General features: G+C 42.4%; 1 protein-coding gene and 1 long non-coding RNA gene across 10 annotated transcripts in view; one reads left to right on the forward strand and one right to left on the reverse strand.

Moving 5' to 3' along the window:
- fgfr3 (fibroblast growth factor receptor 3) overlaps window positions 1–12,715 on the forward strand; it is a 102,577-nt gene extending 89,862 nt beyond the window's left edge. For 4 of the 9 annotated variants that reach the window (XM_086050450.1, XM_086050454.1, XM_086050457.1 and 1 more), the window contains 11 exons: window positions 365–509; window positions 2,198–2,376; window positions 4,178–4,323; window positions 4,408–4,529; window positions 5,515–5,625; window positions 5,696–5,886; window positions 6,262–6,384; window positions 6,936–7,006; window positions 9,161–9,298; window positions 10,198–10,303; window positions 10,601–12,715. In XM_086050450.1, the coding sequence (XP_085906576.1) occupies window positions 365–509; window positions 2,198–2,376; window positions 4,178–4,323; window positions 4,408–4,529; window positions 5,515–5,625; window positions 5,696–5,886; window positions 6,262–6,384; window positions 6,936–7,006; window positions 9,161–9,298; window positions 10,198–10,303; window positions 10,601–10,771 (1,503 nt within the window). In that variant the 3' untranslated portion in view covers window positions 10,772–12,715. Of the gene's footprint in view, window positions 1–364; window positions 510–2,197; window positions 2,377–4,174; window positions 4,324–4,407; window positions 4,530–5,514; window positions 5,626–5,695; window positions 5,887–6,261; window positions 6,385–6,935; window positions 7,007–9,160; window positions 9,299–10,197; window positions 10,304–10,600 lie in introns of all 9 variants that reach the window. The other 5 variants (XM_086050452.1, XM_086050456.1, XM_086050451.1 and 2 more) reach the window with 3 other exon arrangements.
- Window positions 12,716–14,500: 1,785 nt separating this feature from the next.
- Window positions 14,501–20,331, reverse strand: LOC147137044 (uncharacterized). Its single transcript, XR_015089329.1, has 3 exons — window positions 20,290–20,331; window positions 19,781–19,984; window positions 14,501–14,596 (listed from the first exon to the last, which is right to left on the reverse strand). It is a non-coding gene; the product is annotated as an uncharacterized LOC147137044 (long non-coding RNA).
- Between the last annotated feature and the right edge of the window lie 457 nt (window positions 20,332–20,788).

Consider the following 20,788-nt stretch of genomic DNA (forward strand, 5'->3'; position numbering starts at 1 on the left):
TCAAAGTGCTTTGAATAGGTCTTGAAAAGACTTGAATTTGTTACGCAAGACTATTTTGGGAAGTTTTTAAAAAAGGTTTGAAATTTGTGTTTATGCTCAGGATGCTCATATAAAGTGCACGTTACCCAAAAAGCGCTTCAAATTAACGTATTGATTTTTTTTATTTTTTGTTTTTTCCCGTTGTTGACCGTTTGTGTGTCATGCTGGTGACGGTTCTGCTTGGGTGTCTTCTTGTGCGTCGCCTTGGCATTTTTCTTTGTTATATTTCAAGGTGTTTGGTGGTCTCTTGACGGTGGCCCCCCTTTTCTGCCTTCCTTCCTTCCCTCCTTCCTTCCTTCCTTCCCTCCTTCCTTCCTTCCCTCAGGCGGCGGGTATTAACACCACAGACAACGAGCTGGAGGTGCTCCTGGTGTCCAACGTGTCTTTCGAGGACGCGGGCGAGTACACTTGCCTGGCGGGGAACTCTATCGGCTTTACTCACCACACTGCTTGGCTCACGGTGCTTCCAGGTACCCCCGCCGCCTTTGCCGACCACCACGGCGCTGCTCGAACGCTTGTCTGCTGTTGGACCAGGACTATCTGTGATGTTCATTTGAGCCCCCCCCCCCCCTTGAGAACTACAGTGGGCTAGCTAACATTCTAAAATGAACCTACTTCCAAATTGCTTCTGTAGGCGTAAAAATCAGGATTTAAGAGGATTGGACATTCAACAATGTTCAGCACAAACCAATACTTCCTGCTTTTCTTTGTCGTCTTTCAAATTTATTGTGTCAAACAAAATAGTATGCCACCATCTAATGGTCCTTAGTAAAATTACAGCCAAAATACAACACAGCAAAAAAGTTGTACAAAAGAAATGTGCCAAATCACGAGACCACAAACCCGGAATCCGCAGTCGGTAGGGGTTTACTTCATTCGTCTGAAAGAGGGGCCCTTTCTCCGGTCCTATTTGCAATTAAAAGTGTCAAACATGGACTTAGCCCATTCTAGTTCTCAGTGGCTCTTTTCTAATTACAAGCACCAATGTTCTTTGATGACCCTTTTTATTGAAATCAAGTCATTCCTCACATAGGCGGGTTACTTTCACACTAGCAGCATTAGCGCTAGCGTCGGTGGCTAACAGGTCAAAGCAAAGTGTTACACTTAGTGTCAGGTTAAAATCTTGACCACAACACGATTATGAAGAAAGGCCCGTTGGCAGGTAACATGTTAGCAGTTAGCAATTTCATCCAAGTAGCTCGAAAAAAAATCTATTGAACCAAAGTGGCTTTTAAAAAGTCATCGTGGTTTAAATTTGATCCAAGCGGCCGTAAGAAATCAGAAAATGTCTTAAATTGTAACAAAATGGCCTGAACAAGAGTCTGGACGTGGATTTAAAAAAAGTCTTGAATTTCATGAATGGACCTTGAAATGGCAGAAAAGGTCTTACATTTGATCAAAGTGGCCTTAAAAAGTCATCAGAGTGATCCAAATGCTCTCTAAAAAGTATGACCAAAACTGCTTTTCAATCTTAAAAAGTCTGGAATGTGTTGAAAGTGATCTTAAAAAGTTTGGAATTGGACCCAAGTGGCCGACAAAGACACATTTCATTTGAAACCCGACTTTGGTTCAAATTGGTTAGAATTTGGTTCATCCGCCAAATTTGAACGTGAGAAAAGAGCCGAGCTCTCGCTGCTAGTGTGAAAACACAAGTGGACCGAGTGCCCCTTTGGAAGCGTTGACGCTTGGGGCCGGCCGGATGCGCCGATCCAATTCGCTGAGCGTCCAGGCGACATTTTGCAGTTGTTGTCTTGCAAAAATCTTCACGTCGTTTCAAAAGCCAACCAAGTGCGAACGCTCCTAAGAGGAAGTAGCGGAGTCCTTTTTAAAAAAGGCATCCGTGCACGGAAAGTCACTTAGACGTGTCATTGCTTCTTGAACTGGACAAAGCACAGCCCAAATCCTTTTTTCTGTATTCATTTATCACATTCAATAATTGGCTCTTTGTTTCATGTTGAATGATCAAATATTAGGAAGGGTTGAAGTATTAGCCTTAAACATGAGCGGAATGTCTTCATTTAAAAAAAAAAAAACGGTAAATACATTGGTTCAATTCAATCGATTATGAAACGGAAAATGAGAAGCGCTGATTCTTTTTGCATTCAAGTCCCCTTTTTTTTTTTTCTTCCCAAACAACCCGCGGCATGCGGCGAACCAGTGAGCCCGGAGAAGGAGGACTACTACGCCGACATCCTGATCTACGTGACGGGCTGCGTGCTCTTCATCCTGGCCGTGGTCATCGTGGTCCTGTGCCGCATGCGCATGAGCGCGCAGAAGACGCTGCCCGAGCCGCCCGTGCAGAAACTCTCCAAGTTCCCGCTCAAGAGACAGGTAACAGAAAGTAGATACGAGATTCGCAAACCCCCGCCGCCGAATCCCACCCCGCCGACCCTTGCCGGGAATAGCTTCCGATCTTCAGTGTGCTGCCGCTCGTGCCAATTGTGTTTCATTCATTGGTCAGTTCGTTACTTAGTCTGCGAATTACAAGTCGGTCAGCTCCGCACTCAGTCACTCGGTGAGTTTGTCCATCAGTTAGCCACTCACCTGCTCAGTCAGTCAGCCCCCTCACTCAGTTAGTCGATCGGTCAGTCAGTTATTCACTTAGTGAGTCCTTTAGTGAATCAGTCACTCAGGTGGTCAGTCACTCGCTTGAAGTACTTAGTGGGTGGGTCAGTTAGTCAGTGAGCTATTTGCTATTTTAGTCGGTCAGTCACTTCATCAGTTAGTCAGGCGGTCGGTGAGATAGTCGGTCAGTCACTCGACCCGTTAGTCAAGTCAGCTAGTCGGCTATGCAGCAATTCAGTTGGTCAGTGAGTCACTCAGTCGGTCAGTCCGTAGAGTTAGTCCATCGGTCGGTTATTTGGTTAGTCGGTCAGTCACTGCATCAAGTTGTCAGTCGCTCAGATACGAAGTGGGTCAGTACTCAGCTAGTCGATGAGTTAACCAGTGATTGAGTCCGTCGGTCAGTGAATCGGTTAGTTAGTTCATGGGCTTGCCAGTCAGTTGGTCAGGTAGCTATTCAGTGAGTTAGTGGTCAGTGAATTAGTCTGTCAATGAGTTATTCCGTGACGTTGTTAGTGAGTCAGTCAGTCAATGAATGAGTTCATGACTTTGTCAGTCCGTCAATTAGTTGGTTAGCTGAACAAAAGTACTTGCACAGCAACAGTCTTTTCTGGCTGGAACGTGTCCGAGTGCTTGCGATGGATTTTCTTCTTCTTCTTCTTCTCACCGTCCTCCTTTGAAGAAGTCTTGCGGAAATCCAAAGTCAAAGAATAAAAGTGCTTTTCTTTGCTGCTCCTTTTGGAAACGGACAAATGAGACATTTGACGTTGATTTCCGCCAACGCGTCTCGGTCGCGGCGGCGACATTCAAAGTGCTGGGGCTTCGCTTCTCTTATAAGGCAACGATTTTATTGCATTCTTGTGTAATCTTTGCTCGCTTTTTGCCCCGCTAATCTCCCGCTCAATTCGCTCCTTCTGTTTTTTTTCATAAGCAACTAAATCTCCCGCAAAGCTGCTGGCATTTTCTAGCACATATTACTTTTCAGGCCAAGAAAATTTGGAGCTGGACTCTGGAGCTGGGGCTGGCTTGTTTTTTGGTTTTTTTTTCTTTCATGATGGTCTGTTGCAACATTTTGCTTGAGACGAGCACTTGTTGGTTGATTAGTTTGGAGACGCAAAAAGCAAGTCGATCCATCGGCCGCTGGCAGGCGGTCGAGTTTTGGAAATGGGCGAGACTGAGCGCTGGCGCTTCCTTTACGAATCGGTCTTACTCTCCTTGTTACTTCCCGCTTTCACCTGTGCGCTTCCTGTCCTCGTCATCGCCCGCTGGCTTGGTAAATGTTGTAACCAAAGTCATGTCTGCCTCCCAGTGAGTCAGCTAGCTAGTCAGTCCGTTTTTCATTTCAGCAGTGGTTTAGTTTGTCAGTTTCTTGCCCGGGTCTGCCGTACGAGTCGCCGCTTCCGTTTTCCAGTTCGCAGCTTGAAACGCCGATTGAACTTTCAGCGAGCTTCGGTGAAAAACCAGCGGCCACGATTTGTAATTCGGCGTCCAATTTTCTCCGCCGCCCTCCTGCGGCACGGCGGCCTTTCAGCGACGATAACGGTCTCCTCCGGTTTTGTGTTTGGCACCCAAGCAGGTGTCCTTGGATTCCAACTCGTCCATGAACTCCAACACGCCGCTGGTGAGGATCGCCCGGCTGTCGTCCGGCGACGGGCCCATGCTGGCCAACGTCTCGGAGCTGGAGCTGCCCTCCGACCCCAAGTGGGAGTTTTCCAGAGCGCGGTGCGGACCGAGGCGCCGAGACTTTGCCTTCGCCCCACGCTGACGTTCAGGCCACTGAAAGCGCTGTGCTTGCCGCTTTTGCAGGCTGACCCTGGGCAAGCCTCTGGGCGAGGGCTGCTTCGGTCAGGTGGTGATGGCCGAGGCCGTCGGCATCGACAAGGAGAAGCCCAACAAGCCGCTGACGGTCGCCGTGAAAATGCTGAAAGGTCAACGCGACGCTTTTTTTACTCTTCTTTTCAGCTTACTGCGGCGACTATTCGCCGGGTCGTGATCTTGTCCTTTACAAATTGGGTACCTATGTCGATCAAATATTGAAATACGTGTACGCGTGGTTTGATCAAGACTCGAAATTTAAACTGTAGCACTTTTCGACTTTTAGAAGTCGAGGTTCGGAGAAAGTCAAAATGTTATGCGCAAAAACAAACAATTATGACCTCAACATTTTGAGAAAACATGATGTCATCTTAAGAAAAAAGGTGAAAAACATCAAATAACGATAAAAGTGCTGTTATGAGAATAAAGTCAGATTACTGTGACAAATGTCATAAAGTTACAAGCAAAAAGCTGAAAAGATAAAGCAGTCACGTTACGAGAAACTTGAAACTTAAAACAAAAAGTTGTCAAGTTACAAGCAAAAAAGTCATAAAATTACAGGTGAAACATAGAAGCAAAACAAGTGGTTATGTTAAGAGAAAAAGTTGAAATATATGGAAGAATTGCAAAACCTGGAACCTAACCAAAAAATGATATGATATCATATGAGATAGAAGTTGTCATTTTACGAGGAAAGAGATGAACAGTTAAATGTTAAAATGAACAAATCAAAGCTGCGGGCAAAAAAATAAAATAAAAGGATAACATATTTACGTGACAAGAAACTCTTACAACTTTTGAAAAGGAAAAAAATCAGAAATATTAAAAAAATACTGTTATGAGAAAAAAATCATTAACTCTCAAGAACACAATTAAAAAGATCAAATAAAAATATAAAATCTTAGGAGAACCTTTTAATTGTGAAGAGAACAAAAATATTGCAAATTTTCTGGACTACTTTTGAGTTCAACTTGCCCATCTCCGCCCGTACATCGTCGTCTGGAGACATTAGCGCCTGCCTGGAGACACCTACCGAGCTAATCCCGTACTAGCGCTTCACTTCTCTTACGCGTCTTCCGTCTCCATCTCTTGTCACAGATGACGCGACGGATAAAGATTTGTCCGACCTTGTGTCTGAGATGGAGATGATGAAGATGATCGGAAAACACAAAAACATCATCAACCTGCTGGGGGCCTGCACGCAAGACGGTGAGGCCGCGTTGCTAACGCCCTTTAGCGTGCTAATTAGCTGGAAGTGACCAGGCACGCACTGCCGCAGGTCCGCTGTACGTTCTGGTGGAGTACGCCTCCAAAGGCAACCTGAGGGAGTACCTGAGGGCGCGTCGGCCGCCGGGCATGGACTACTCCTTTGACACCTGCAAAATCCCCGACGAGCAGCTGACTTTCAAAGACTTGGTGTCCTGTGCCTACCAGGTGGCCCGAGGCATGGAGTACCTCGCCTCACAGAAGGTCAGTGCTGTGGACTTACAACAGCCTTTGGCTGAGAGCAGGAGTAAGAATAGGTAGCCAGCGAACACCCCCTGTCGAAAGTATACGGTATTTACCGGGTGTTCCGCAAGGCCGATCATTGGGGCCCATGCATTTTTCGTTTTAAAATAGGTTGCCTGTAAATTTGCTGCCGACAAAGATGACAAAAGTCATGTCACGGCAAAAAGGTTGCGTGAAAAGTAATGATGTTTTGAGAGAATATTGTCATGGTATGATTTTAAAAAGTTGCAACGTTATGGGAAATCATAAGATAAAAAAGTGTAAAAATGTTTGTTACGAAAAAAAAAAGAAAAGTTGTGTAAGTATTGTTGTCGTGTCCCTTGCTTCCCACTCCAGTGCATCCACCGAGACCTGGCGGCCAGGAACGTCCTTGTGACGGAGGACAACGTCATGAAAATCGCCGACTTCGGACTGGCCAGAGATGTGCACAATATAGACTACTACAAAAAGACCACCAATGTGAGAGCGCTTATCTTTTATCTCACACTCTACTTTGCTCATGTTAGACCAGCACGCAGTCACAAGGTTATGGGGACAATAGATCCAATGAGAAAAGTTCAAATAATAAAGCTGTGGTAAAAAACAAAAATAGTAGTCATGGGGAAAGCAAGCAATTAGAGGAAAAATATAATATAACAAAAAAAATGCTCCCATGAGGGGGGCACAGTGTGAGATCTGGAAAAAAAAAACATCAGCACATAACCACAATAAAGACATTACAAAAAGGACTCAAAATCTTGCACATGTGGGAGGGGGGGAACAGGCGGGGGGGAGACCTTAAGCACACTGAGGGGATGCTCGCAGCCTTCAACAGGCGCTCCTCAGGCATCCTCCTCAGCACACCTGCATTTTGGGAGAAAACCTCCAATTGATAAGAAACGAGTTGGGAAGGTGCAAGAAAAAAACCTTGAAAAAAGTTGTCGGAACACAAACTTCCGACAGACAATGTGACTTGTTCTTGTGATTGTTTTGCTGGTGTTGACTCTCTGTGGCGCGTCGTGTTGCTTTAGGGTCGTCTCCCCGTCAAGTGGATGGCGCCGGAGGCTCTCTTCGACCGGGTCTACACTCACCAGAGCGACGTGTGAGTTTGCCTTCCCGCCGTCACATGGCCGGCCGGCACCTGGCGCGACGCGACGCGGCGGCAATCCGGGCCTTGTTGAAATATGCCGCCGCAGCACATTAGCGTCAAGAGCTCCACTTTGACAATTTGACGACGGGAATCCCGAGCTCCTCCCATATCGGCGGCGGCGCATTCCTCAGCGCGTTTGTTCTGCGTGTTCCGTAATCTCCCCGCACGACATCAGAGGGAGCCGGGCGGCGCGGTGCCTCGACGTCTTAGCCGTGTTTTAACTGCGTAAATCCACAGAGTGAGAGATAAGAGGGTCGGAGCGCTCATTCCACATCTTCCCTCTGGGATGTTTTTCCTCCAGGATTCAAAGAGAGCGGCTCCTTCAAGCACCTCACACAGGTCAGGGGTCACAAAGGCTCACGCTGGCATGCTAGCAAGACAAAATGGACACAACTTTAAGAGGAAAAAGTCCAAATGTTTTGAGAAAACTGTCGTCAGAAAAAGTCCAAAAGGAAGTTGGAAAGTAATGAGAACGAAATGGTAGTCTTACATTGACAGTACATGTTGCAAAGTTACAGGGGAAAAAAAGTGGTACATTTATGACAAAACTTGATGTTACAATTGTAAATTTAAGCAAGATAAAATTGAAGGGCAAAGGGAAAAAATGTCGGAATGTTCGGAAAAAAAACAGTCCCAAAGCTACAAGAGAAAATTTGTAATGTTATGGAGGGAGAAAAAATGGAACGTTACAAGAAAAGTTTTGGAATGTTCAAATGAATTTCTGAGAGAGAAAAATATACAGATTTTGTGAGACAAATTCACGATGCTACAACAAAAAATGTCACGAGAAAAAAATCGGAAGTTTATGTCAAGAATCGGAACATGAGACACGAGGCTGTGAAGTTTACGGAACAAGAAATGTTACATGAAAAAAAAAGTGTGTTATCAGCAAAAGGGCCATAAGGGGAAAAAAAAAGTCATAAAGTTACAAGAGAAAAAGTAAAGTTGTAGCTCTCTCTTTGTAGAAATTGAAGGGCTCACAGAAAAATGTCGTAATGTTAGTGGGAAAAAAAGTTATAAAAAAGTTGAATAGACAACAAAAAAGTCAGAAAGGTATAAAAAAAAATTGTAGTGTTAAGAGAAAAAGGTCGGAAAGTTACCGATAAAAACAAGTGGTAAAGGTTACAATAGTAAACTTAAAAAAAACACTTAAATGCTATGACAAAAAATTCATGTTCATTAAAAAAAATAAAAACAAGGAAAGTTGTAAATCGACAAGGGAAAAATCGCAATGTTAGAAAACAACAAAAATTGAAAAGACAACCGAGTGACGTTACTGGCAAAACGAGAAAACGTGTCTTCCGAGGCAAAGACGCAACATGGTCGTCCGATGTGCGTGTGTGTGAGATCCCGGCACACTGGGAAAGATTCCAGCCCGCCCGCCCGCCCGCTGCTGTGTTTTTCCAGCAGGTCTGCATTTACAAAGTGGATCCACCATCCCGCCAGCCAGCCAGCCAGGCAGCCAGGCTTTGTGAAATACTCGAGTACAGGAATAGAACCCCCCCCCCCCCCAAGCCCCCAGACCCCTCCTTATTCATCTCAACGTCACGGTCTGAGTTTGGGGTCTCGTGGCGAGCGTAAATAATTTCATGAAAGGGTTCGCCTCCGCGGCGGGTTAATGGCTAGCATCTTAGCTGCTTAGCTTACAGCTAAAAAAACAAATTCAAAATTGCGCGTGACACAGAAGCTGCTCACGCTAGCAAGTTACCTTGGCTGACATTTCAGCGTCAATCTTGCCGTTTCCCGTGTCTGCGTAACAATGTGCGCATGAAAGATATTTGGTTTCGTAACATTTTACAACCGATCTGCCGGTGTGGCTGGTTTAAGAGATTTCAAGAAAATGTTCCATTTGACAAAATAGCCTAAACTGACATTGTAATGCCAATCAAAATGAAGTCATGAAAGAACGTTTTGAAAATATAGTCAAGTAACAAGAGAATTTGGACATTTGTAGGTTATGAAAAAAAGGTGCCACGCCGCGAGACAAGACATCTATTTTAAACTAAAAAGGAAAACTTTTCCGTAGATTGTAACGGCTGCATGTTTTTTTTTGTTTTGTTTTTCTGTGTGGCTGTCACGATTTTGGTGGTGTGTTTGTGCGAGCAGGTGGTCTTACGGCGTGTTGCTGTGGGAGATCTTCACGCTGGGGGGGTCGCCGTACCCCGGCATCCCCGTGGAGGAACTCTTCAAGCTGCTCAAGGAGGGACACCGCATGGACAAACCCGCCAACTGCACCCACGAGCTGTGAGTCGCTCAAACAGCAGCTTGCTTGCTCGCTCGCTCGCTCGCTCGCTTGCTTGCACCTTCGACATTCAACGCAAAAATAGATCCAAAGCAAAGGAAAAAAAAGTGTAACTTTGATAAAGTCAACAGAAACAAATGAAATATTTCCAAGAAAAATAAATTGTTTTGTTCTGATAAAAAAAAAAAAATGTAATATTAAGGGAAAATGTCAAAAAGAAATGGTCAAATTGCAATATAGTGCAGGAAGATATCATTAGACCAAAATAGTCAAGATGTGAGGAAAAAAAGCGTTCATGTTACCCCAAAAAATTATAAAAAGTGTAAAGTCCTCATACTATGAAGGAAAAAAGTACAAAACAATCAACAATAAGAAAAATCTGAACGTTACAAGCAAAAGTCAGGAATCAGGTTGTAATATCACAAGAAAAGAATGTGCGATGTCAGACACAAGTAAAAAAAAAAAAAAAAAAAACTGGGAAAAAAGTCGCAAAGTTGCTCGAAAAATGTGCAAAAAAACAATATTATGAAAAAAGTATGGTAATATTGCACGAGAAAACAAATCTGAAATTTGTGAGAAAAAGGATCGCAAGAAGGAAGTTGTAATATTCTGTGGGAAAAGAATGTATGTTGAAATAATTGTAAATGTTATGACAGAAGAGTTGAAGAATTCAAATGGAGTAGCTTATGTGGTATTGGCAGAAAAAAAAATCGTCATAAAACGTCGTCATCTTAGCAGCAGCAATTTCACGTGGCCTTTGTTGCGCACTGGCAACGTTTCTTTCCCGTGCGTGTCTGCAAGTTGTTCGTACTGCTTTCCGCCCACTTTGGAGTCTTTGAATGCTAGCGAGCGAGCTTGCTAGCGAACATGCTAAGCTAACCCGCTAATGTGTGCCTTTCAGGTACATGATCATGCGCGAGTGCTGGCACGCCGTGCCGTCGCAGAGGCCGACGTTCCGCCAGCTGGTGGAAGATCACGACCGCGTTTTGTCCATGACCTCCACCGATGTAAGTCCAACACACGCACACACACACACACACACACCCGCGCACACACACACACTCGTACTGTCTTTGTGATTTTGGGGAGTGGGGGCCTTGAATGTCCCACCGTAATGACCTTTTTGACTTTTTTTTTTCCCCCCAAAAATTGCGACTTTTGTTTTTGTCTTGGAACTGTACACATTTTCCGTAAAGCTTTTTCAGTGTGAATCTTTTTCTCATCATTCGACATATAAAATGAGTCATAAATAAATGTTGTTTGTGCTCCAAATGTGTGCTAATGTCAAGCGTGCGATCCCCCAGGAGTACCTGGACCTGTCGGTTCCGCTGGAGCAGTACTCGCCCACGTGCCAGGACTCCAACAGCACCTGCTCGTCGGGCGACGACTCCGTGTTCGCCCACGACGGCCTGCCCGACGAGCCCTGTCTTCCCAAGCAGCTGCCGCCCGCCAACAACGTCGCCGTTCACACATAAAACCTCAGCTGGAGCAGGCGGGGTACGCCCAGACCCCGACCCTCCCCCCACCCCTGATAATCACCTCACCGAGCGCAGACGGAAGGACGGAAGCCTTCCGCTGGGCTCGGGAAACTTTGAAGGATTTTTTTTTTTTTTTTATCACAAAGTTTATTTTTGTACACGGCCAGTCTTTTGTTACGGACAATCTGCGGGACGGGAGAAAACGGGAAATGGGGGGTTGCAACCAATCTGTGCCTACCAAGATGGAAGCTCCCGGATTGGGGAAAAATCTTCCAAAGGTTGGACTCGACGTTCTTCCAAAGTCCTCCAACGAGTCGGCGTCACTAACGACTTTCCAGAAGAGAATCTATTGTAAATACAAACATGCAAAGAGGAGTTCTATTGTCATCTAGCATCACACAAAAAAAAAAAACAAAAAAAAAGGAAAAAAAGTGTTTCGGACAGAAGTTATGGAGAAGACACTGTTGTCGCAGAAACGTTTGAAGTTTATGAAATACTTAAGGTGTATATTTGTAAAGATATTTATAGATGAACAGGCATTGCAAAGGTTTGGCTGAAAGCGGGGCACCAAAAGGCCAAATTTGGTTTCACTTTTGGAACTGATTTGAAATCAGGCCCACGGTCGTCACTCCGCTTTTGACAAATACATTTGAAGGACACACTGGCAAGGAAAAAAAATGTCGTTTTACTAGAAAAGAAATGTTGGCAAGGCACAACAACAACAAAAATGAAGAGAATAAAGTGGTTACGTTTAGAGGGGGAAAAAAAGTCCAAAGGTTGCAAGAATAAAGTTGGAATATTAGAAGAAAAAATCGTAGTTCGCAGATAAAAAGTCAGAAAGTTACTAGAGATACATCAACATCATTTTAAAAGAAAAGAAAAAATATATATGTTATGAGAAAGAACATCACAACTTCATTTAGTAATGTTATGAGAAAAAATATATATTATTTTAGTTTTTACCCGAAAAAAAACCTGCTTAAAAAGATACAATATTTATTAGTCAAGTTACGGGGGAAAAAAGTGACAAGAACAAGGAGGAAATAATTAACAATAATTTAACAAATAATAAATTAACAATAATTTAACAGTTAACATCACGGGGGGGAAAAAACAACATAAGAAAAAAATGTAGGAGACAAATCTCTTCAATGAAAACAAAAATCTAAAGAAAAAAATAGTAATATTAAGTCCCCAAAAATTTGTAAAACTTACTAGGAAAACAAGTAAAAATGATCAGGAAAAATATTTACGGGAAAAGAATAGAGTCACATTACTAACAGAACAAGTTGTACTTTTCAGCAAAAAAAAAAAAAAAATGTGGCAATTTTAGGGAAAAACGTCCGCGCATTCAACGAAAACAAATGTCTTACAACAAAAAAGTGGCACCGTTATCAGGAGAAACATTACTGAACCAGACTATTTTCCGAACAATATTCTGTTTTTATTCTCACAACTTTACGACTTTTCCCTGGAACGTAACAATTTTTTCTCATAACGTTGCACCTTTTTTTTCCCCCCCGGTCCTCTTTCTTTCTACTCATATACATATTTTTTACTTTCCAGTGTGTCGCTGCTCCTTCTTCGTAGCCGTTCTTCTCTCGCGGGTGTTAACCGTTTTTTTTTTTGGTATTATCAAGCGGAAGAAGCGAGAAACACCTGCTGAGTTGTGGCTTGCGAAGACGACGTTCACGTCTTGCTGGCCAAGAGGCGTTGAGCACTCCAGAGGCTCAAAAACAACAACAAAAAAAGCGAAAACTGCAAATCCCATCATGCTTTGCACCTCAATAGACAAGCAACTAGCCAAGCGGAAGAAAAAGCAATATTTGTGTGCGTGCAAGTGTGTGTGTGTGTGTGTGTGTGTGTGTGTGTGTGAACGTTGCTCTTCAGTGTTAAAACTGACATGAAGTCATGCTGTGCACAGCCAAAAGTGGAAAAAAATATTTTGATTTTGTTACATTATATTTTCATTCGGGGGGGGGGGGGGGGGGGTGCACGTATATGTGCTTGATTGTTCATCAAAGTGCCAAATGAAGTCTTAAAAGTCTGTTTCACTGAGTCGCCAAAAGCGGGCTGTGATGCGGCAGCAAAGCATTATGGGATGAAAAGCGTCCCCCAAAAAAAAGTACGTTTAAAAAAGAAAAATGTTTATTAAATTTGCAGTGTTTAAGAAATATTAAATTAGCTTGCTGCTACTCGGAAAAAAAAAATCCCAACAAGACCGTGTGAGTACTTAATCATTTGCCCCCTTTAAGTATTTAATTCTGCTGTGAGATGGAAAAAAAAGCACCAAATATTTTGACAATAATCAATCATAGTATGAAATCAACAAGTCTTCCTGTGATTTTTTTTTGTCTTTTGCGACTGTCTGATTGAAAGCAAAAATGGAAGGCACTTGTGTGAAAAGAAGTGAAGAAGACGAAACGGACATTTTTATTATTTATTCTTCCATGCTGTGTCAAAGCTTTCCCTATGGTGAGAGTCTTTTTATTCAAGCTACTTGCATTTATTTTCGCGTTTCTTTTTTATTCGAGAGCCAGATGGTCCTCGTCACTCAACGTTGCCCCCTAGCTTTCACACTAACCTCGTTATTGGTTTCCGCGTTGTTGCCACTTCACAGCGTTAGAAAGTTCACGTTTAAAACTGAAAAAAAAATATCAAACACACTTTCAAGCTTAGATTTGATGCTGACACAAGCAGCTAGCATATTAGCAATTTTCTTGACAGTAGCTATGAATCTGCTCATGTGTGAAATATTTCGACTACTTATGATTTTTTTTGTTTGTTTTACAAATTTTAACCCTGAAATGATGATGACGAATGCTAGCAACTAATTATCGACATGTACAAAAAATTGCACAAGGTCCTTAAAAAAAGAGTGTTTTTTCTTTTCGTACGATAGATTTGATGGTAACACGTACAAGAACATTTTGAACACATTAAACAAAAGCACAATTTGACATTTTAAACAAAAATTTTCAATATTTTGATGAATGCTAGCAACGCACAGCACAAATTTTGTCAACAATCGTCATTGGCTTGTTTTCAATCCTTCAGACTAGAGCAAGCTATACATTACGACATTCACGTCCCATTTTTTGTATCCGAAATATTTACAAAAATGATTATACACAGATTTTAAAACAATTTGCATATTTCGCAAGCATATTCAAAAGGAGTAAACGTAACGTCGACAAAAAAAAGTTGTTTCAGTCCGAAATACACATTTTGACCATAAATTTGATAGTAACGAGCAGTCAGCTTACTAACGAAAGATACATTGTTTGCTAGGTTTTTTGGTTTTTTTTGGTGCAGATTTTACAAGCAAGTTTTAAGCGTGAAAAGCGAACGCTTGGCAAGAAGCAACTTGTTTATTTTCAAAGTGATGACAGCGAGGACTCATCGATTTTTTTTCAGTTTTATCTTTACTTTTTTTTTTGTTCATGTGACTCTCTGAGCTGGAATTTTGTTGTTGTTTGTTTTTCTCACACAGTGTTTTATCTTTGGTAAGATTAATTTATAGTTTGAAACGTGCTTGCTGTTGTACATAAGAGACATTAGACTTTTTTTTTTTTTTTTTTTAGAGTTTTATTTAGCCGTGTGAGCTACCATTGTTTGTTTTGCATTCCACTTTAGAGCGATTAGCAGCGGGCTTGTACCACATAATTTATTTCCAATAACATAGAAAAGTGGAACTAACCATTTTTGCATTTTGTTCATTTGTGGCTTCTGATGATGATGATGATTATGATGATGATGATGATGATGACGGATGCTGTGGAACATTCCGGCACGAGGCGGTGAGATGTTGTGTGGCCGTGCCTGACAAAACAATGTAGCTGTCTGTCAACAAACAGCTTTTCAATAAACAGCTTTTATGTTGTCATATGAATGAAGTACTGTATTTTGATTCCTATTTCTTCATACCCGTGGAAAACAAAACTTTTTCAAAAAAAGCAACAAAAACATGACTATTGACCAAATAGTCCATCACCAAAGTAAAATAACACAAGTCACTTTGTTTACCTCCCGTCACAATTTGTATTTATTTTTGGTGGGAAAGGAAAGGACAAATGTGACAAGTCACAATAAACAAGAACGTTTTGAATGTATTTTTAATATCATTATTACTATGATTATTATGTCATCGTCTGTAGAAAGGGGGCATAAACATTTGTCCCATGATTTCGTATAGAAAAAAATATCAACAAACATGCGAAAGCTCAAAACTCAGCAAAAAAAAAAAATCTTTATGAAGCCCCCCCAAAAAAGAAAAGGAATCTAGAATCCACGAAACTAGAAAACTTGGCCAATCAAAAGCCGCGTAGTATTGCTGGGTGCAGTTAGAAGACGGAGGAGCATCTTGGTGCTCATCAGGCGCGATTGGCCAAGTAGGAGAAGCTGGGACACACACGAGGGAGGAGAAAGCGGAGATGAGGGGGCGGGAGCTCGGGAGGGGGCCGGCGGGGGCCGGCGGGGGCCGGCGGCGGCGGCGGCGGCGGCGGCGGCGGCGGCTGCCTGTCCAGCCGGCGGCGGCGGAGCTTCACGGCCCGCCTCAAGTGCCCCTTTCAGGCGCTCCTGTGAGGGCCGCTTGTTTTCGCCGCTAAATGCCTCTTTCTCTTTGGGGGAGGGGGGGCGGTTGCTGGAGCTTCCCCACGTCAAGACGAAGCTCAACCCCCCCACCCCCCAACCCCCTTACGCAGCATGCAGCAAGTTAACCAGCAGCAAACGTCTTCTCGCCTCGCATTTGAATGTCCGACGGTGGCAACATCCCGTTTGTTTCCAAAACAAATCAAGCAAGATCAAAAAGGAAAAGCCAACTGAAGAGGAAAATGGCTTTGGAAGTCAAACAAATAACCGTTCTAACCCTATTCCGAGCTTGAAACCCTACTTTAAAACCCTAACCCTAGTTTGAAACCCTACTTTGAAACCATATTCCAAGCTTGAAACCCAACTTTAAAACCCTAACCCTAGTTTGAAACCCTACTTTGAAACCCTATTCTGAGCTTGAAACCCTAATTGGAGACCCTAACCCTAGTTTGTAACACTACTTTGAAACCCTATTCCGAGCTTGAAACCTTACTTTAAAACCCTAACCCTTGTTTGAAACCCTACTTTGAAACCCTATTCCAAGCTTGAAACCCTAATTGGAACCCCTAACCCTAGTTTGAAACCCTACTTTAAAACCCTAACCCTAGTTTGAAACCCTAGTTGGAAACCCTAACCCTAGTTTGAAACCCGACTTTTAAACCCTAACCCTAGGTTGAAACCCTAGTTTGAAACCCTAACCCTATTTTGAAACCCTAACCCTAGATTGAAAGCCTAGTTTGAAACCCTAACCCTAGTTTGAAACCCTAGTTTGAAACCCTAACCCTAGTTATAACCCCTAGTTGGAAACCCTAACCCTAGTTCGAAACCCTAGTTGGAAACCTTAACCCTATTTTGAAACCCTAACCCTAGATTGAAACCCTAGTTTGAAACCCTAACTCTAGTTTGAAACCCTAACCCTATTTTGAAACCCTAACCCTAGTATGAAACCCTAGTTGGAAACCCTAACCCTAGTTTGAAACCCTAGTTTAAAACCCTAACCCTAGTCATAAACCCTAGTTGGAAACCCTAACCCTATTTTGAAACCTTAACCCTAGTTTGAAACCCTAATCCTAGATTGAAACCCTAGTTTGAAACCCTAACCCTAGTTTGAAACCCTAACCCTATTTTGAAACCCTAACCCTAGTTTGAAACCCTAGTTGGAAACCCTAACCCTAGATTGAAACCCTAGTTTAAAACCCTAACCCTAGTTATAAACCCTAGTTGGAAACCCTAACCCTACTTTGAAACCCTAGTTGGAAACCTTAACCCTAGTTTGAAACCCTAGTTTGAAACCCTAACCCTATTTTGAAACCCTAACCCTAGTTTGAAACCCTAATTGGAAACCCTAACCCTAGATTGAAACCCTAGTTTGAAACCCTGACTCTATTTTGAAACCCTACTTTGAAACCCTATTCCGAGCTTGAAACCCTACTTTAAAACCCTAACCCTAGTTTGAAACCCTACTTTGAAACCCTATTCCGAGCTTGAAACCCTACTTTAAAACCCTAACCCTAGTTTGAAACCCTACTTTGAAACCCTATTCCGATCTTGAAACCCTAATTGGAAACCCTAACCCTATTTTGAAACACTAGATTGAAACCCTAGTTTAAAACCCTAACCCTAGTTATAAACCCTAGTTGGAAACCCTAACCCTACTTTGAAACCCTAGTTGGAAACCTTAACCCTAGTTTGAAACCCTAGTTTGAAACCCTAACCCTATTTTGAAACCCTAACCCTAGTTTGAAACCCTAATTGGAAACCCTAACCCTAGATTGAAACCCTAGTTTGAAACCCTGACTCTATTTTGAAACCCTACTTTGAAACCCTATTCCGAGCTTGAAACCCTACTTTAAAACCCTAACCCTAGTTTGAAACCCTACTTTGAAACCCTATTCCGAGCTTGAAACCCTACTTTAAAACCCTAACCCTAGTTTGAAACCCTACTTTGAAACCCTATTCCGATCTTGAAACCCTAATTGGAAACCCTAACCCTATTTTGAAACACTAGATTGAAACCCTAGTTTAAAACCCTAACCCTAGTTATAAACCCTAGTTGGAAACCCTAACCCTACTTTGAAACCCTAGTTGGAAACCTTAACCCTAGTTTGAAACCCTAGTTTGAAACCCTAACCCTATTTTGAAACCCTAACCCTAGTTTGAAACCCTAATTGGAAACCCTAACCCTAGATTGAAACCCTAGTTTGAAACCCTGACTCTATTTTGAAACCCTACTTTGAAACCCTATTCCGAGCTTGAAACCCTACTTTAAAACCCTAACCCTAGTTTGAAACCCTACTTTGAAACCCTATTCCGAGCTTGAAACCCTACTTTAAAACCCTAACCCTAGTTTGAAACCCTACTTTGAAACCCTATTCCGATCTTGAAACCCTAATTGGAAACCCTAACCCTATTTTGAAACACTAGTTTGAAACCCTAGTTGGAAACCCTAACCCTAGATTGAAACCCTAGTTTGAAACCCTAACCCTAGTTTGAAACCCTGACCCTATTTTGAAACCCTACTTTGAAACCCTATTCCGAGCTTGAAACCCTACTTTAGAACCCTAACCCTAGTTTGAAACCCTACTTTGAAACCCTATTCCGAGCTTGAAACCCTACTTTAAAACCCTAACCCTAGTTTGAAACCCTACTTTGAAACCCTATTCCGATCTTGAAACCCTAATTGGAAACCCTAACCCTATTTTGAAACACTAGTTTGAAACCCTAGTTGGAAACCCTAACCCTAGATTGAAACCCTAGTTTGAAACCCTAACCCTAGTTTGAAACCCTGACCCTATTTTGAAACCCTACTTTGAAACCCTATTCCGAGCTTGAAACCCTACTTTAGAACCCTAACCCTAGTTTGAAACCCTACTTTGAAACCCTATTCCGAGCTTGAAACCCTACTTTAAAACCCTAACCCTAGTTTGAAACCCTAGTTGGAAACCCTAACCCTAGTTTTAAACCCTAATTTTAAACCCTAACCCTAGTTTGAAACCCTAGTTAGAAACCCTAACCCTAGTTTGAAACCCTAACCCTAGTTTGAAACCCTAGTTCGAAACCTTAACATTAATTTGAAACCCTAACCCTAGATTGAAACCCTAGTTGGAAACCCTAACCCTAGTTTGAAACCCTAACCCTATTTTGATCCCTAACCCTAGTTTGAAACCCTAGTTGGAAACCTTAACCCTAGTTTGAAACCCTAGTTTGAAACCCTAACCCTAGTTCGAAACCCTAGTTCGAAACCTTAACCCTAGTTTGAAACCCTAGTTTGAAACCCTAACCCTATTTTGAAACCCTAACCCTATTTTGATCCCTAACCCTAGTTTGAAACCCTAGTTGGAAACCTTAACCCTAGTTTGAAACCCTAGTTTGAAACCCTAACCCTAGTTCGAAACCCTAGTTCGAAACCTTAACCCTAGTTTGAAACCCTAACCCTATTTTGAAACCCTAACGCTAGTTTGAAACCCTAGTTTGAAACCCTAACCCTAGTTTGAAACCCTATTTTGAAACCCTAACCCTAGTTTGAAACCCTAGTTGGAAACCTTAACCCTAGTTATAACCCCTAGTTGGAAACCCTAACCCTAGTTCGAAACCCTAGTTGGAAACCTTAACCCTAGTTTGAAACCCTAGTTTTGAACCCTAACCCTATTTTGAAACCCTAACCCTAGTTTGAAACACTAGTTTGAAACCCTAACCCTAGTTTGAAACCTTAACCCTAGTTTGAAACCCTAACTCTATTTTGATCCCTAACCCTATTTTGAAACCCTAGTTTGAAACCCTAACCCTAATTTGAAACCCTAACCCTATTTTGAAACCCTAACCCTAGTTTGAAACCCTAGTTGGAAACCCTAAACCTAGTTTGAAACCCTAACCCTAGTTTCTCGTAATCCCACTCAATGGAACCGTTACATTTTAACATCGGCGCATCCTTGAATCGCATCATCTATCCGATCGTCTTTTGTGGAGAAATACAACCGCCTAAAGTTTTGGCTTTTATTTGTCATTACACTTGTGACTTTTTTTGTCAAAAAGTACACGACGTTTTCCTCAAAAATGCACACAGGCAGCTTGTTTTAAATTGAAAATGTTCTTATTCAAAGATAAGCAGTTTTGTTTCTTACTGTACACCCAGTAATATTACAACTTTTCATCTTGCAATGTCATTTTACCATTGACATTTGTTTAGAGATGCTATTGAAAGAAATCAACTTCATGTTGTGGGAAAACTTGTAAGAAAACAACATGAAAAGTGGAGTCTGAGCTCAGTTTGGAGATAAGACGAGAACACTTAATGAGAGCAAAAAATAAATAAAATAACAGTCGCGTGCGTCATTCGACGACTTGATTGCAGTTTTTCGCCGTGATTAAGGCGGGAAAACGCTGCCACATGTGTGAGCGCCGTCACCTCGCTTTCACCTTGAGCGTCAACACGCAGTCACCAAGGCGACCAGGCGGCGGCGGCGGGCGGGCACGGCTCAGGCGCGTCCGTGCGGAATTTGAAGCCTCGCTGCGAAAGCGCCAAAGATGAGCTGCTCGTCCGGAATCGAGTGAACGGGAAGTTTCCAGCCGCCGTTTGATGATGTCATCGGTTAAAATGGCGGCCGGGTGTCATGTGGGAGGCTTTTTTTTTTTTTTTTTTTGACACAGTGGGAAAAGAAAAGAAGTGATGAGAATGTTCCTCCTTGGAAAAAAACACTTCATGGCTTGGACGGTCGCTGCATGCGTGCATGCGCGGGTATGACACGGCTCGCGATGCACTCAGACAACTTTGAACAATTTTGCTTCTATTTTGGATGTTTCGAAAAATACAAATAAAAATATGAGGCTTAAGGCTATCGTACAAAGAGCGTACCAATCCCTCTGCCTTTAGCGAAAACAAATCTTATCTCACAATCATGGCCAAAGAAGTACATCATGAAACGAACCTCGTAGACGTAAAAATCAGGATCGAAGAGGATTTCACATTCAATAAATCTTCAGCAAAAACTAGGCTGGGCTGAAATACTTCCTGTTTTCATTCGTCCTCCTTTAAATTTAGTGTCAAACAAATTAGTGTGCTGCCGTCCAGTGGTCCACAATAGAATTGCAACCAAAATAAACAGCAGGCAGAACAATAAAAGATAGGAATAAATACTTGAACTGTACCCCCCGAAAAATCCAACATATCAGTACTGTGAACCTGTGCTTCAGGGGGTTTGCTGAGTTTCACATTTTAACAGTTATTGCGTCAAAGCGCCCGCAAAAAAGATTTTTTTTAAATACTACACAGATCCCTTTAAGTATGAATAGTCATTTTCCAATATTAAATGTAAATATGAAAAAATACGGTTAGAATTTTGATGATGTTTTCATTTGTTTTAAGGTTATTTTTATCGACTTAGTTTACGTCTGTGACGTTCTTAAAGATGCGCACGTTGGCTGAGA

The sequence above is a fragment of the Filicampus tigris genome, chromosome 13 (genome assembly GCF_054856515.1).
Source record: "Filicampus tigris isolate MCC_2025a chromosome 13, RoL_Ftig_1.0, whole genome shotgun sequence".
NCBI lineage: Eukaryota > Metazoa > Chordata > Actinopteri > Syngnathiformes > Syngnathidae > Filicampus > Filicampus tigris.